Source organism: Emiliania huxleyi, assembly GCF_000372725.1.
Source record: "Emiliania huxleyi CCMP1516 chromosome Unknown EMIHUscaffold_156, whole genome shotgun sequence".
NCBI lineage: Eukaryota > Haptophyta > Isochrysidales > Noelaerhabdaceae > Emiliania > Emiliania huxleyi.
The window spans coordinates 144,637-159,442 of NW_005201025.1; the positions used below are offsets into that span (position 1 = coordinate 144,637).

Here is a 14,806-nt window from a genome sequence, read left to right on the forward strand (position 1 = left end):
ACTCAGCGGGGTCGCAGCTGCTTCTGGAAGGCACCGAGATGTACCTTTTTGCGCAAATGGTCAAAATCAAGGTTTTGTAACGCGAGCTGTGCCACAGTGAAATGGCACTTGAGCACTTGAGCACTGGATAGGGCCGATTCCGCGTGGTACGGGACCCCTCGATCGTCTCGCCCTCCCTCACTGGTATGTTCATTGGGGGGGGTCATAACAAACACGGTACAGGATCGAGGTGCACGCTGCCGAAGCAGTGTCGTCCCCCCTCTCCCCGACGGCGATGGCGGTGTGACCGATCGAGCTACAAGAGGAACTTGTTCAGCATGATCAGAGCCGGACCGAGCAGTACCTCACTTCCTCATTGGGTGAGCTTCAGACCTCAAGCCCCAAACTCATCACCTTCGGCTCGTGTGGATTCGAACCACCGCCGGAATGGAAGCTTCCTGCTTCCATCAGAGTATGCCAGCCCTCCACCTGTTCCAGGGCGTCGGGAGGTCGGTCCAATATGTGCAGCGAGACGGGTGGGGAAAAAAGGGTGGGGGGGGGGCGGCAGATTTCGAGAGTCAAAGCAACTTGTAGACGTACCACACGCGCATATAGCACACAGCCAGACTCCCGGTGCCAAGGAACGGAGTTTCCATGGTCGCACCGATCATCCTGTTGACGCCGCAGTTTTCGGCCAGCATTTGCGGCGTGACCCTCAGTCCAATCCTCGGCCTTCTTGGGTCGCTTGTTGCTGTGGTCGCCACCGCTTTGGGCAACCTGCTCCTTCCAGTTCTGCAGGGCGCCATCAGCAGTGCCATAACCAGTGCAATCCAAATCCCCTCAGTTGACGTGCCTGATATACCCCCATTTCCGATCGAGAGCGGCCAAATTGCCATTGACTACGGCATCAACACCCTCTACGGCGAGGCAGGCACCATCCGCTCGTCAGCCGACTGGCCCATGACAAGCACGCTAAGTGCACCGACTTGGCGCGCGGGGCGCTCGTTCATGGCGCCACGCGATCTTCCGGCATACCCCTCAGTCCCAGTGCTGACACCGGCATCAAACGGGCTGGTCAACGCTCAGGTCGCCGAGGTTGTGGGCGATTCATTTTTGGCCAGTCTCTGGTACCTCGTTTGGCCTACCATCGCGGCCGGGACAACAAGCAGCACGGCCACCCCTTTCTTCTGCAACTTGGTCTGGCCTACCGAGGCTCCCGGCGATGACTGCCCATTCCCACCCCTCCTAGTTCCAGCCCCTCGCAACGACCCTCTCGGGGTGGTCTTGGCGACTGTTTTCAACGACCTCTTCGGGGGTAAGTACCCTTCGGGATGGAACTTGGCCATCATGATCCCTCCCGTCACAACCACGTTTAACAGCACACCGGCACCACTTGGTTCCATCGCGGCGGCATCGTCGGCAAAGGTCTACATCACAGCCTCCACCTCCGGCGACGACAGTCAGCAGCTCCTAGCTACTCTCACCTCTCCGATCTCCTCGCGCATCAATGTGCCGACATTTGATGCGGCAACGGGCACGATTGGTGACTTTGCTCTCTCCGACCTCCACGTCGGTGATCTCAATGCGACATTTGCCCCTGGCGTCGACCATAACACCTTCGTGACCGACTTGCTCGGACAAATTACCGCTCTGCTCAACCAGCCCATTGCCGATCTCATCAGTGAGGTCAATAAGGCGATCGATGCGGCCCTCCCCAACATCAAGCTGCTGATTCCGCCCATTCAGCAGGCGCCTCTCCCCACCCAAGACCTCCACCTCGACCTCACCGACGCGGTCCTGTCTGCGGTCGGCCCAGCCGGAGGTGGTGCGTACCTCATGGGCACCGCAAACCTGGACGTAAGCATCAGCCCGCATGCCTAGTGCTCGCCCCGCCGTCCTTCCGACTTACCGCGTTGACGGCACGCGCGCCGTGAGACCGGCCAAAGAGGTCCGCGTGCGGCCGGAGCGCGGAGGCCGTCGGGCACTGGTACGTATCTGCTCCATGACCATGTGACGCGCACAATATGCGCGCATGCTGCGCGCTCTTTTCCGTCTGCTGCGGCCCCGCTCAGAGCGGCGGGGCTTGGCAGGCGGGGTGAGGGAGCGCTGCCAGCTCCGGCGTGCTGGGTCGGATCCGTCCGTCGCGTCTGTGCGTGTACGTGCCGGACGCGGGTGTGACGGGGGCCTTTGTGTCGCCGGTTGACATGTTAGGGGGCGCCGGTTATGTCTTCTGAGTGCGGGTGGGCGGCGTGGGGGGGGACGTCTGCGGCCCGCGCACAGCGAGGTTTGGCATTACACAGCCGTTTGAAAGAAAGAAAAGGAAACATCGACCGACCCCCTGCGGTGCGCACAGTCGTCAGTCCACCGCCTGCCGCCTTGCGTACGTGCTAGGCAACTAGCACGAACTAGCTCCGGAGGCTGCAAACAGACGAGATACCACACCCTGCCTCTCTTGTTCACCCGCGGCCGGTGTGTGCATGCTGGATTCAGCTGGGCCCGTGGGCCGTGGAACCTCAAACGCTCGCCTCGGCGGACAGCCGCCGTCTTCCACACCGGCATGGCCGGAGAGCGTGCTCAGCCCGCCGGCATAGGGATCGGCCCTGTCCGTAGCCGCCCCGCCGCGCCGCGCCCCCGGAGGCGCGCCGCGAACCAACTCGCACAGCGCGCCTACGCTCACAGACTTCGACTGTACGCGGGAGATCGCTCATTCCGTGGCCATATCATAGAGCGCGCCCGAAGTGGACACGATGACGCGCTCGGCCGTGACGGCAATTCCCCAGAGGCGGGGCTCCGGAGAGCGGCGCCGGCGCCTCTCCCCGCCGCCGACAGGCGCCCTGAGTACAGCCGCCGCAGCCGCGCCAGTTGCCCGATCGAGCGCCGGCTGCACGATCGCGTCGGCGGCAGCGGTGTCCAACTCAGCGTCGGCGGCCGAGTCGGCCGCCGCGCCGAGAAGTGTGATGCAGCGCGGCTCGCCCTGCGCAGTGAGCACCTGTCCACTCGTCGCATGAGTGGGTTGCACACAAAGGAGCACCGCCCCCGGCCCCCCGCGCGTGTGTGTGAGCGCCTGCACTCTCGATGGGAGCAGCCGCCTCTGATGGCCGAGCCCCGCCTGTTCGCAGCCCGAGGTGTGAAGTGGGCGGGCGGCACGAGGCGACGGCGGAGGGCAGGAACTTGCAGCTGCCTCGCCGCTCTCTGCGACGAACACGAGGAGGTCCCCGCCGCGCCCCTCCCCGACCGCGACGCTACTCGGCCCGGCAAAGCGACCGGGCGCGGTGCCTGACGGAGAGTCCTTTCATTATGAGCTTGCCGTTTGCGTGTGTGCTGCGTGCTGGAGGGTCTCCGGTTGGCAGCACGGCTGAGAAGAGATCTATGTGAAACCACCCGGCGCGCCAAAGGAGCGCAGAAAGTCGCCGCCGAGCGAAAACACGGCGACGCGGCACTCGTAGTACTCACACACAAACAGCTCCTCGCGGGAGCAGGCGAGCGACCTGCTCGCAAACACCTCTGCTCACGCCTCGACAGCTCCCCATCCGTACGCGCGAGCAAGCAAGTGCGACCACGGTCTCGCGACTCGACGCGAGAAGCGGCGCTTGCTGTCCGGGCGCAAGTCACCTGCGCAAAGGACTGGGGCGTGGCCACAGGGATCGCTGCATGGCGGCGCTCGGCTTTCTCGCCGTCAAAGACGCGAACGCGGTCGTTTTGCGTGTCGGCGACGTACACGCGCGGCGCGCCGCCTTCCTCGTCCGCCGCTGCCAGCGCGAGGCTCTGCGGGCACGAGAGCGAGAGTGGGCTGGTCGAGGCGAGCACCGCCCCTGTCAGGGGTGGAGAGCGGTGAGAGAAGGGGGTGTAGCCCTGCTCGGTCCTTCTTTGGAGAGTGGTGAGAGAAGCAGTTCTCGAGGCTAGCTGTGCTGCGGACCGTCGGAGAGACGGATGCGCCGAACGCGCGAACGGTCCACCTGATCACAGCCGCCGGTGTATGTTTCGGCAGCCCGCTCTCTCCTAGCGAAGCGCCGCTCTCTCCACCTCGCAGACATACACCGCCGAGCCGCCGTCGCACGCCACGGCCCGCACCGCGCCCATCGGGCAGCAGACGTGCAGCGCGTCCGCCCGCAGCCGCCGCGGCGAGCACGCCTCCACGCTGCGCACGGGCGGGTGATCCGGGCAGCCGACGCTGCGCACAAAGCCGAGCTCCGCTTGCGAGAGGTTTACCACGCGCCGGTGCCGGCTGTCGCTCACCCAGACGCTGCCGTCGGGAGCGACGCACACGCCCGCAGCCTCACCGAGGCTGCAGTGCCCGAGGATCGCGTTGCCGCCGACGCCACGCGCGCCTTCGACCCTCACCTCGGTCCACATCCGGCGGAGCTCGCTCGCGGCGAGCCGCCAGGCGGAGCAGACGGCCGCCGCGCGGAGCGCGTGCCGGAGGCCGAGAGCCTCAAACGTGGGGAGGAGGATGTCCGGGTGGAGGGGGTGCTGCGTCTCGGCCATTGCAGGTGGGGCTGGAAGTGTCGAGGTCGTCGAGGGTGGCTGCTGCTCGATCGAGGGTGCCTAACCATGACACTTGAGCACTTGAGCCATTGGAGAGGGTCGATTCCGCATGGTACGGGACCCCTCGATCGTCGGATACCCATCACTGAGCCGACGATGCTATGGGTAGCCCCAGGGTGGCGCCCACCCCCATACCCTCAGGCACTTGCCTGCGCCCTGCCCGCGCACGCCGCGCACGCGCGCGCGCGCACGCCCGCGCACGTGCGCGCACGCGCGCGCGGCACTACGCCCGCGCACGTGCGCGCACGCCCCGCGCACGCCCGCGCACGCCCGCGCACGTCCGCGCACGCCGCACTACGCGGCACTGCCCAGGTTCCCTCAAAACAAAGCCCCAAATGACGTGTGAGTGTTAGAGTTGTTTGGTATTGCTAAAAATCTCTCTCTCTCTCCCTCACGCTCAGATTCCCTCACACTCAGATTCCCTCACGCTCAGATTCCGTGCAAGGGGGTGCCGAGGTATGCCACAGGCCGGGATGGAGTGAGATCTTGCGGGGCAGGGCGTGGGCTAGTGCGCGAGGGCGCAGGCAAGTGCCCGAGGGCATGGGGGGTGGGCGCCACCCTGGGGCTACCCGTAGCATTGTCGGCTCAGTGATGGGTATCCCGTCTCGCCCACCCTCACTGGAGTGTTCATTGGGGGGGCCATAACAAACACGGTACAGGATCGAGGTGCACGCTGCCAAAGCAGTGTCGTCCCCCCTCTCCCGCGTGAACACAACTAACATCTAACTGACGGATCCGCTCCTGACAGTGGCACGCACCGACCGCGCTGCGGCGCGTGCCACTGTCTTTGTTTGAAGTTAAAAGTCGAATCAGATCGCCGTCGGCGTTGTCCCCCGATTTCCTCCCACGGACCACCGCTTCCGGGCGGGACGCTTCCGGCACCGCTTCCGGGACGCACGCCGGCGAAGCACCATCGAGCTGCTGTACGGCGGCCCCGGCATCGCCTCCCCTGGCCTAGCTAGACTGAGAGGTGAGAGATATTGTGCACATGGTCAGTCTCTACAATATACTCACTGACACTGAACCTCCCAGAGCTCGTCCGGGTCCGCCACGCCCACGGCCATCCTGAGGGAGGGTGTAGAGGATGTAGAGTGTAGAGCGCTGTAGAGCTGTAGAGATGTAGAGCGCTCTGGAGCGCTGTAGAGCTGTAGAGCTCTACATCCGCCGCGGGACGAAGCGCCTCCGTTGTAGAGCGATGTAGAGCGCGATTTTGCTGTAACGCGGTTGTGCGGCCGAGCACGAAGGACTACTACATCGGCTACGCGCACGCGACGCGGCACATCCTCTTCAAGCTGGGCAGCATCTGCGAGGAGATGGCGGACGAGCGGTACTCCTTCGAGCTCCGCTCGCGCGGCGGCTCGACGCGGTACGAGCTGCCGTGCGCCTTCAGCGGCGACGACGTGTGGGAGAGCTTGGTGGCGAAGGCGAACGGCGGCGCGCTCGCCGCGTACACGAACGCGGGGCAGCGGTACGTCGTCACGGCGCCGGCGCTCTGCTCCTACGTCGTCGGCGAGATCCAGGGCGCCGAGGCGGAGGACTCCGCGCCGTGGCGGACGGCCATCAGCGTGCTGTCCATGCTGAGCAGCGAGCACGCCTCGTGGGTGGAGGTGTCGAGCGAGCGCGTGCTGAACAGCACCTGCGGCCCCAACTGGATGCTCCACGGCCACTGCACCGACGCGTACAAGCCGCCGTTCACCGAGGTGGCCGTCAACGCCCTCGACTACGAGGGGCGCTACTCGATCGCGGGCGCGATGGACCTGTACCAGTCGCTAGTCCGCAACTATGGCCCCGTCGAGGTGGGCGTGGCGAACGAGAACGGCTTCGACCTCCTCACGTGGCCGGCGAAGCCCACGCCGCCCGTCTTTGGCTGGCGGGCCGGTGTGCGCGCCCTGGTCGTCAACTCGCTCTACGACGGGTCCACGCCATATCTCGACGCGCGCTGGATGCGCGCCTCCCTGCCCGACGCGACGATCTTGACGTGGCAGGGCGTCGGCCACTGCGTCGCCTCGGCGGACTACGACCAGGAGGGAGTGCGCGCCTGCCTCGACAAGATGAGCCGCTACATGCGGACGGGCGAGCTGCCGGTGGACGGCGACGTCTGTCGCACCTCGAACGCCGTCGTGACCCGCGCGCGGGCGCGCCGCCGCCGCGACGAGCTGCTGGCAGAGCAGGGCGTCTGAGAGCCTCCCCCGCGCTCGGAGAGCCGTACTCGCACCGCACCGCGCGCACACACGCGCCACATAATTGTTAAATTCGCTCTGCCATCGCGCCGCATACGTGCGAGACGCGCGCACTGTGCGCGCAGGGCGCAGCCGGGCGCGGCACAACACGCGCTGCGCGGCTCAGCGGCAGCGCCTCGCACCGCCTGCTGCGCCTTAGGCCTCACTCGTGGAGAGAGTCTTGTTCGTTCGCGTTGTTGCCCGGGGGCCTCTCTGCTCTCTCTCTCTCCACTCGACTGACGTCTGACGACGCTGGACGCTCTCGCGCGTCGCACTCGGCGCGAGTCGCCGGCGCTTGGTCGTTGGGCCGGTTGCGGACCCCGCTGCCCGGGGCCCAATCACTCCTCGTTTGTAATATACTGTGCCAAGACCGAACCGTGTAAGGCTCACCCGACGACTGCGAGTACCGCGAAACGGTCCAACCCGCCGGCCGGCCGACGCGGGGGCGACCGCCGCGGCGGTTTAGACCAGGCTGCTCTCTGAGTCTGCCGCGCCTGAGTGGGCGAGCAGACGTCTGCGGTGGTCGCGCAGCAGCCCGATCGCGAGCACCGGCAGCGCCACGATCGCCAGCAGCTGCGCAGCACTGGCCCGAGCCGGCTGCGACGCGGCTGCAGCAGGCGCGGCGAGCAGCGCGTCTGCAGTCGGATACGCCTTGCGCACTTCCGAGCATGGGTCGATCCCGTCGACACCCTCCTTGCTGAGCGCCACCGCCGCCTGGTAGTTCTGGTAGAGGCTGTAGGCGGCGACGAAGGGGCAGGAGATGGGGAGGAGGCCGCAGGCAGCGTTTCCCGCAACGGCCGCCGCTGCCGCCTTGCTTCCCTCGACGCCGTAGCATTCCGCCATGAACTGCGCCCATTCGGTCTGGTTGGCCGTGAAGTTCGTCGCAAAGCCGCCCGTGGTGGAGGCCGCCCAGTCGCTGGCGGTGAGCTGCCAGTCGCTCACGGTATCGGTCCAGTTGATGGCCTGCGCCGCCTCCCACTGGCTGGCTGCGGCGTCGCCGGCCTCGGTCCAGTTGTGCGCAAAGGCAAAAGTGGCGCCGCCGGCGTCCGTCAGCTGCTCCGTCAGGGCGGAGGCGTTGAGCAGCGCGAGGGTCGTGGTGAGGGATTCGAGGCCCCACATGTCGTATTATACCGACTGTCGATGACACAAGAGCACTCCTTGGCGGCGAAGGAAAAAAGCCGCACCCAATTTTCGTGTAGTCGCCGCTCTCCGCGCATGGTGAAGCTTCACGGGTTCGAGTCGTCAAACATTAAGCAGCGGAGGTGTGCCGAGGGGGACCGGGAGGCGGTAAGCCGTCGTCGCCCGGCGCTGCTTGCGCACCGTGGCTGAGCCGTGGTACCTCGAGATGAAGGCCGCGACGGTTCCCTCGAGGTTCTCGAGGTGGATATCCTTTGGCCGCGTTGGGTAGCGAGGATTGGTGTGACGCGATCCACGCAGGCGTGTTTTCTGACGGCCGACCGTCAGTGCACGGAGTTGCCCCTTCTCCGACTGCCCCGGCTAGTTCCCGAGGTCGTCGGGTGTGACCCCTTCGTCCCCCGAGACCTAGCGCGGGTGGGTTGGAGTGGGCTCGCCCCGTTCCTCCCCATCGGGCCGCGTGAGCGGCCTCGCCTCGCAGATTCGTTTTCGCGCCTGGGTCAGGCGCGCGGGCGCATCCCCCGGGTCGCTCGACCAGCGATCCGAAGAGTGGCCGCTATGTGAGGGAAAGAGCGGGGCCCTCGACGCCTCAGTCCGGCCCTCCGAGGGGGGAAGGGAAGTGCGGGGTCCCCACGGGCGCCTCAGTTCGGCCCTCCCGAGGGGGGGAGGGGAGCAAGGGGGTGGGGGGATTGGGGCGGTGGGGAGGGGTCTCGGTTTCTTGTGGCTAACACTTGCCTTTCGGGGAGGGGCCTCAGTGCAGGCGATCCAGGGCAAGCCGGCTCAGCCCGACGTCTTCCCCTCCTCCCTCGAGGCAGCGAAAGGCAGCGAGAGGAGGTCTCGAGCGCAATCAGCGGCAGCGGAGCAGCAGCCGCAGCAGCAGCTGCTGCAGCAGCAAGCAGCAGCCAGATTGCTGCCGTTGTCTGCGCCGCGATCCGCCGCCGCGCCGCCGCGCCGCCGCCGCCTGCGCTCGCCGCCGCCTCGTAGACGACTCCTCTCGCGCTCGGAGAGCCGCGCAGCGGGCCGCGAGGTTGTGGTCAGAGAGCAGCAAGGTTGAGATCCACAAAATCGGCCAAATTTGAGGTTGCTCGAGAGAGCCTGGAAATGGTCCCGCGCCGTTGCCCCGGTGCCGGCGCATCACGTCTCAGCCGCGATGGGCCGGTTCCGCCGCGCAGTCGAGCAGCAGGAGCTCGGAGGCAACTTTGTCGACAAACTGGTCGAGCCAAAAATTGGCGAGGAAGCGGCACCGGCGGCACGCCGGGACGAATCCGGACTGATCACATTGTTCGGCACCGCGGCGGCGAGCCGCCGCGAGCCCACAGGAGAGCTGGGCCCCGCGGCACCAGACCGCGCCGCCAGCGAGGCGACGGTTCCCGGAAGGCGCGCGATGATCGCTCTCTCTCTCTCTCACTCACTCACTCACTCACTCTCTCTCTCTCTCTCTCTCTGTGTGTGTGTTGTGTCGTGGTGTGTGTGTGTGTGTGTGTGTGTGTGTGTGTTTGTCCCCAGGCGCAGTTATTGTTATGGTGTTATGGCTCTCGGGGCATAGCAGCCCATAACATGTTATGGGCTGCTATGAGAGAGCCGTCCCGGATCCACGGTGTTATGGCCCGAGACGCAAGCGAGGCCACACCGAACTGCTCGCCGCTGGAATTTCGTTTCGCGCGCTGCCGCGCGCGAGTAAATAAAAACGGACACCTCTACTGTGAGATGGGTAAAAAGGAACAGGTCCCGCGCGCGAGGTTCGGTCGGCATCGATCGCCAAATATTTTCTCTTTTGCCCTCAAGTTAAATTCAATAACACGCGCTCAGCGGAGCCGCCACTTCCAACGTGCCGAACAGGGGCGCGTTCTGCTGCTTGCTCGGAATCTCGACGACGGCTAGCCACATGTCCGAGCCGAGGTCGGATGGCCGGGCACACCAAACGGACATGACGCTCTGAAACATTTTCGGCGTGTTGACAAACACGTCGCCGACTCGTCCTTCGATCCCTCGGGAAACGCGTAGATTTGCAGGCCGTTTGACGCGTTGATGGCCCACGCCTCTCGGATGTCAGAGCACACAGCGAGTTGTCCGTGTGCTCGTCCTCCGCCGACACATAGTTGAAGCCGGGAACCCTCTTGAAGTCGGAGACGCGCAGGTCACGCAGGTCAACCGACGAGGGCTTCTGGCTCTTGAACATCTTCATCCGGTAGGCCATGGTTGTTGGCGGGCGCTCCGAAAGAAGAATTTTACAATTTCCGAAAGAAGAATTTACCGGCGAACGCCGGGATACGCGCGGCGGGGCTCCAAAAGAAAAATCCGTGGGACACATAACAGCTGTTATGATGCTCAGCGTGTCTCGCAGATTGGTTGTAAAATTCTCCAGGCTTCCAACTTTTTCCGGGGTATGGTATGGTACCCTCGCGGCCCAAAGGGTGGGGGGGTATGGTCCTGACCGCCCGAGGCCGGCAGCCGGGAGGCTGGGTCTGTCAGCAGGCGGGGGGGTATGGTCTCGAATTGCAGTACCATACCATGCAAAAAGTCCGAACCCAGAACACGCATTTGCGCCAAAAATCGGGTGCACCACCTCGTCGCATGCACTGCCCGTCCGTGCGCTGGCTCCTCCTCGGCCTTGCACTGGCGTTTGTGGCCCTGCACATCTTCGACGCTCGCACTGTTGCGCCGGCGTCCGGGGCGGCCATGTCTCCTGACCTCGCCCGGCGAGCGCTCTCGCTGTACCGCATTGCCACCACCGCGTGGCCGGCGCGCTCCTTCGGATCGCACCGTGCGCGTCTGGTGCTCGACGCTCCCGGGGACATCGCGTGGGCGCGAGTCGAGTGGCGGCTGCCCGGCCTACCGATGGCCAATCGCAAGCTCATCCTCGTCGACGAGAGGACCGGGAGCACCGTGCGCGGCGTGCATGTCGTGTCGGCGACCACGGAGGCGGCTGAGATCCTCTTCGACGCGTCGGACGAGCGCGGCGGCGGCGGCGGCGCCCGCCGAATCGCCCTCCGCCGGCCGCGGCGGCGGAACCAGCGTGACAGCTCCTACAGCTATGACTACGACGCAGCCGGGGCGGAGGGCCGCCGCCGCCGCGGCTCGAGGAGGCTGATGTGGCGCCCGCGCGGTGCGCCGTGCGGCTGCAGCGGCTACAGCAACGCGCACGGCTACGGCTCCTCGTGCAAGGCGTGGGAGTCGCACCTCGACCCTGTTCACAGCTGCGGGTGTGAAGAGACGCTGTTCACAGTAGGCGTGGGAGTCGCACCTCGACCCGCAGCAGGTGCCGTGGTGCTACGTGTCCGCGGCGTGCGGCGCGCCAGACGTGCGGCGCGGCTCGTTCGGCGAGCGGTTTGTCGACTGTACGGCGGAGGGCGAGGAGGAGGAGGAGGAGGGCGAGGAGGAGGAGGAGGAGGAAGAGGAGGAGGAGGAGGAGGAGGGCGAGGGGAGTTATGATGCGAGCTACGACGGCGACGAGGATAGCCACGGCGCCACGCAGAGCACGCCGCGGGCGGGCGGCACGTACAGCTACGACTACTCATACGACGAGGAGCACCCGGTCCGCGCGTGGGCCCCTCGGCGCGAGCCCGGGTGCGGCTGCAGCGGCTACAGCAACGCGCACGGCTACGGCTCCTCGTGCAAGGCGTGGGAGTCAATCCTCGACCCTGTTCACAGCTGCGGGTGTGAAGAGACGCTGTTCACAGTAGGCGTGGGAGTCGCACCTCGACCCTGTTCACAGCTGCGGGTGTGAAGAGACGCTGTTCACAGTAGGCGTGGGAGTCGCACCTCGACCCTGTTCACAGCTGCGGGTGTGAAGAGACGCTGTTCACAGTAGGCGTGGGAGTCGCACCTCGACCCTGTTCACAGCTGCGGGTGTGAAGAGACGCTGTTCACAGTAGGCGTGGGAGTCGCACCTCGACCCTGTTCACAGCTGCGGGTGTGAAGAGACGCTGTTCACAGTAGGCGTGGGAGTCGCACCTCGACCCTGTTCACAGCTGCGGGTGTGAAGAGACGCTGTTCACAGTAGGCGTGGGAGTCGCACCTCGACCCTGTTCACAGCTGCGGGTGTGAAGAGACGCTGTTCACAGTAGGCGTGGGAGTCGCACCTCGACCCGCTGCAGGTGCCGTGGTGCTATGTGTCCGCGGCGTGCGGCGCGCCAGACGTGCGGCGCGGCTCGTACTCGGAGGCCTACCTGGACTGCACCCCAGTCCGCGACCCGAGGCCCGCCACCGCACGACGCCTCTCAACCGCCCGCGGCCGCCGCCTACCCGCTGCACGCTCTCCCGTGCGACCACGCGTCCACGACATGTCCACGCCATGCCCCATAGGCCGCCGCTACCTGCTCTACTACCTCCCGTACGACGATACGCCCTGCGTCACAGGCCCCTCCATGCCACTCCGTGCGCCTCGCGCTTGTCGCCACGACGTCCACGACGTGTCCGGGACATGTCCTCGTTAGGCCCCGCCTCCTCGTGCGCGTCGCGCTACTACGAAGCCGGCGACTCGTACGAGTCGCGCGGCTCGCGCCACTTCCGGCGGCGCGCAAAGGCGCTCGCCGGCCGCGCGGGGTGGCGGTCGCGCGTGGCGCGCGCGCGGGTTGCGCAGTTTGAGGCGTCCGACTGAGAAGGACGGCTTCCGGCCGGCGGGCGGTCGACACCAGTCTGGACTCGTCAGCGATGTGTTAGGCCCGGACCGAGAAGGACGCGTTTCACCCGATGGAGGTGGCGGCGAGCGCAGCGGAGACGGAGGCGGTTCGAGCGCGTTGCGCCGCGAGCCGGCGGCCGGCGCTGGTTTGGGCGGAGGGGAGGCGACGGACAGCCGCGATCTGGCCGAGATCTCGCCTCGTTGCAGTCGGACCGCCCGGGTGTCCGAGGGGGGGAGGGGAGGCGACCACACGACCCGCTCGGGCGCAATGCACTCAGTGTTGGTTGAGCCAGATGGGTCGATACCCCCCCCCCCCCCAACTCTCCGGACCGGTCGCATCGCACAATGGGATGTCGTGCCGGTGGTCTAGTGGAGTAGAGCAGAAATCTGGTAGGCGGTACCCGATCCGGATGCTCGACCGGCTGCCGCTGCGTTGGCTGGGCAGGGGCGTGGCGCCGCCCAACGCGACGGCCTTCCGCGGCGAGGCGAGCCGCGGGGAGTTCTTTGTCTTTCAGCTGGGCGAGCACGCGCCACTCCGCCCCAATTGCACGGCGGCTGCCACCGGGGAGGAGACCTAGCGTGAGCTTGTGTTTAGGCGTGCACGCGCCACTCCGCCCCCTGCAGCTGCTGCCCTCGTGGACGGGGCTCGCGATGGGAGGCCGCCCAGCCACGCGGAGCAGCAGCGGCGGCGGCAGTAGCGGCAGCGGCAGCGGCACGCGACGAGGCAGCGGCGGCGGCGGCGGCGGCGGCGGCAGCAGCAGCGGTAGCGGCAGCAGCGGCGGCGGCAGCGGCGGCAGCGAGCTTCCTGCTGTGAACAGGCGCCTTGTCCGGCACTCCGCCACGCACCGTCTGTGAACGGCGTCTCATCACACCTCTCTGCTGTGAATAGGCAGCGAGCTTCCTGCGTGGCGGTTGCGGTGCATCAACACGCCGAACGGCTCCGCGCAGGCGGAGGGCGGCATTCGCGTCGCGGCAGGAGGGGTGCAGCGCCTCTGTTTCGGTGCCGGCGTGCCGCGCGCAGGCTGGGACATGTGCATGTCCGGGACCACATCCGGTAGGTGCAGCCCCTCTGGTTCGGTCTCGACGTGCCGCCCGGCGCCAGGCCGGGTACATACAGCGGGACAGTGAGCGTATCGACGGTGCTGGCGGCCGGCGCACCCTCGGAGCGAGGCGCGCCGGCACGCAGGTGGAGGGAGGGGAGCATCGGTGGGCGTGCGGTGATCGCCCCTTCCTCATCGTCGGCTCACTCACTCGCAGGTGGACGGAGGGCGCTTGTGACCACGCGTGAGTACTCACTTTTGAGTAGCAGTGACACGGCGGCGCCGCAGGTGGACGGAGAGCGTGTCGGTGTCGGTGTCGGTGTCTGCAGAGCTGGCCGTGCAGCGCGGCGACAACGAGCTGTGGCGCCACTCGCGGCTGCGCTGGCTCGACTCGACGGCGGGGGAGGGGGCGGTCGGCACGTCGGCCGCACACGGCGCCGCGCACCGCAGCCGCGGGGATGTGTGGGAGCCGATCCGCCTCGACGCGTCTTCGCTCAGCCTCGCCGCGTCGGGCCGCCCGCGCGACTTGCGCCGCCGCGTCTTTAGCGCGTCGTCTGCCTCCACCCACAGCGCGGCCCCTCTCTAGGCCGCCGCACCCTCCGCCTCACGCGGCGCGGCCTGCCCGCTTCGCTCTCTGTCGGGGCGGTCGAGCTGCTGGCGGCGCCCGTGCAGCTCCGGCTGCATGCGGACGGCGGGGGCGGGGGAGGGGTCCGCGAGATGCGCTGGGCGCCGTCGGGGGCGCCGGCCTTCACGAGGACCGCCTCGGGGGGCGTGGAGTGGGCCTCGTCGGGCGCGCTGTCGGCCGGCGAGATGGGGGCGGTGCCGGATGGCTGCAGGGGCCTCATTGTCGAGGTGGCGTGGCGAGCGGCAAGACGGGCGGCGGCTCGTCCACGCCGCGCCGTCTGAGACGCGTGTGCGACCACACGCCCCGCAGGTGCGCGGCGAGCTGCAGACGGACGGGCTCGCCCAGCTCGGCCTCACTCTCGCCGTGCCGCCCGGCGCGAGGGGCGGCGACGGCCAACCGCACGCCGGCTGCGCCCTCTCCGACGTACAGCTGGCCGTGCCGCTGCGCGAGGCGGCGACGAGGCTGATGAATGGGTTCGACGTCAAGGGCGGCCCGAGGCCGTCCGAGGTGGACTTCAAGTGGGACGACCCCGTCGAGCACCGCACGCGCGGGCTCAACTGCCGTGTCTGGCTGGGAGGGCCTGACGCGGGCGTGCAGCTCAACCTGCAGGGCGTCGAGCAGGTCGCCTCCCCTCCTCCCCTCC

At 67.1% G+C, this 14,806-nt stretch overlaps 4 protein-coding genes across 4 annotated transcripts; 1 reads left to right on the forward strand and 3 right to left on the reverse strand.

Annotated features, from left to right (window-relative positions):
• Nucleotides 1–633: 633 nt before the first annotated feature.
• Nucleotides 634–1,860, forward strand: EMIHUDRAFT_229516 (hypothetical protein; the record flags this gene model as incomplete). Its single annotated transcript, XM_005785952.1, has 1 exon — nt 634–1,860. One exon carries the CDS (start codon nt 634–636, stop codon nt 1,858–1,860), a length of 1,227 nt encoding a protein of 408 aa, XP_005786009.1.
• Nucleotides 1,861–2,683: 823 nt separating this feature from the next.
• EMIHUDRAFT_229517 (hypothetical protein) lies at nt 2,684–4,464 on the reverse strand (the record flags this gene model as incomplete). Its single annotated transcript, XM_005785953.1, has 7 exons — nt 2,684–2,953; nt 3,050–3,088; nt 3,185–3,255; nt 3,358–3,445; nt 3,592–3,791; nt 3,896–3,935; nt 4,003–4,464. 7 exons carry the CDS (start codon nt 4,462–4,464, stop codon nt 2,684–2,686), a joined length of 1,170 nt encoding a protein of 389 aa, XP_005786010.1.
• Nucleotides 4,465–6,741: 2,277 nt separating this feature from the next.
• EMIHUDRAFT_441530 (hypothetical protein) lies at nt 6,742–7,893 on the reverse strand. The gene has a single exon (XM_005785954.1). The coding sequence runs from the start codon at nt 7,597–7,599 to the stop codon at nt 6,907–6,909; it is 693 nt and encodes a 230-aa protein (XP_005786011.1). The 5' UTR covers nt 7,600–7,893; the 3' UTR covers nt 6,742–6,906.
• A 1,125-nt stretch (nt 7,894–9,018) lies between these two features.
• On the reverse strand, nt 9,019–10,074 carry EMIHUDRAFT_229520 (hypothetical protein; the record flags this gene model as incomplete). The annotated part of the gene is made up of 3 exons (XM_005785955.1): nt 9,019–9,147; nt 9,699–9,865; nt 9,936–10,074. 3 exons carry the CDS (start codon nt 10,072–10,074, stop codon nt 9,019–9,021), a joined length of 435 nt encoding a protein of 144 aa, XP_005786012.1.
• Between the last annotated feature and the right edge of the window lie 4,732 nt (nt 10,075–14,806).

Excerpts from the sequence above, each read along its gene's own strand:
- EMIHUDRAFT_441530 (XM_005785954.1), bottom strand. The coding sequence starts at position 7,599 with ATGGGCGCAGTTCATGGCGGAATGCTACGGCGTCGAGGGAAGCAAGGC.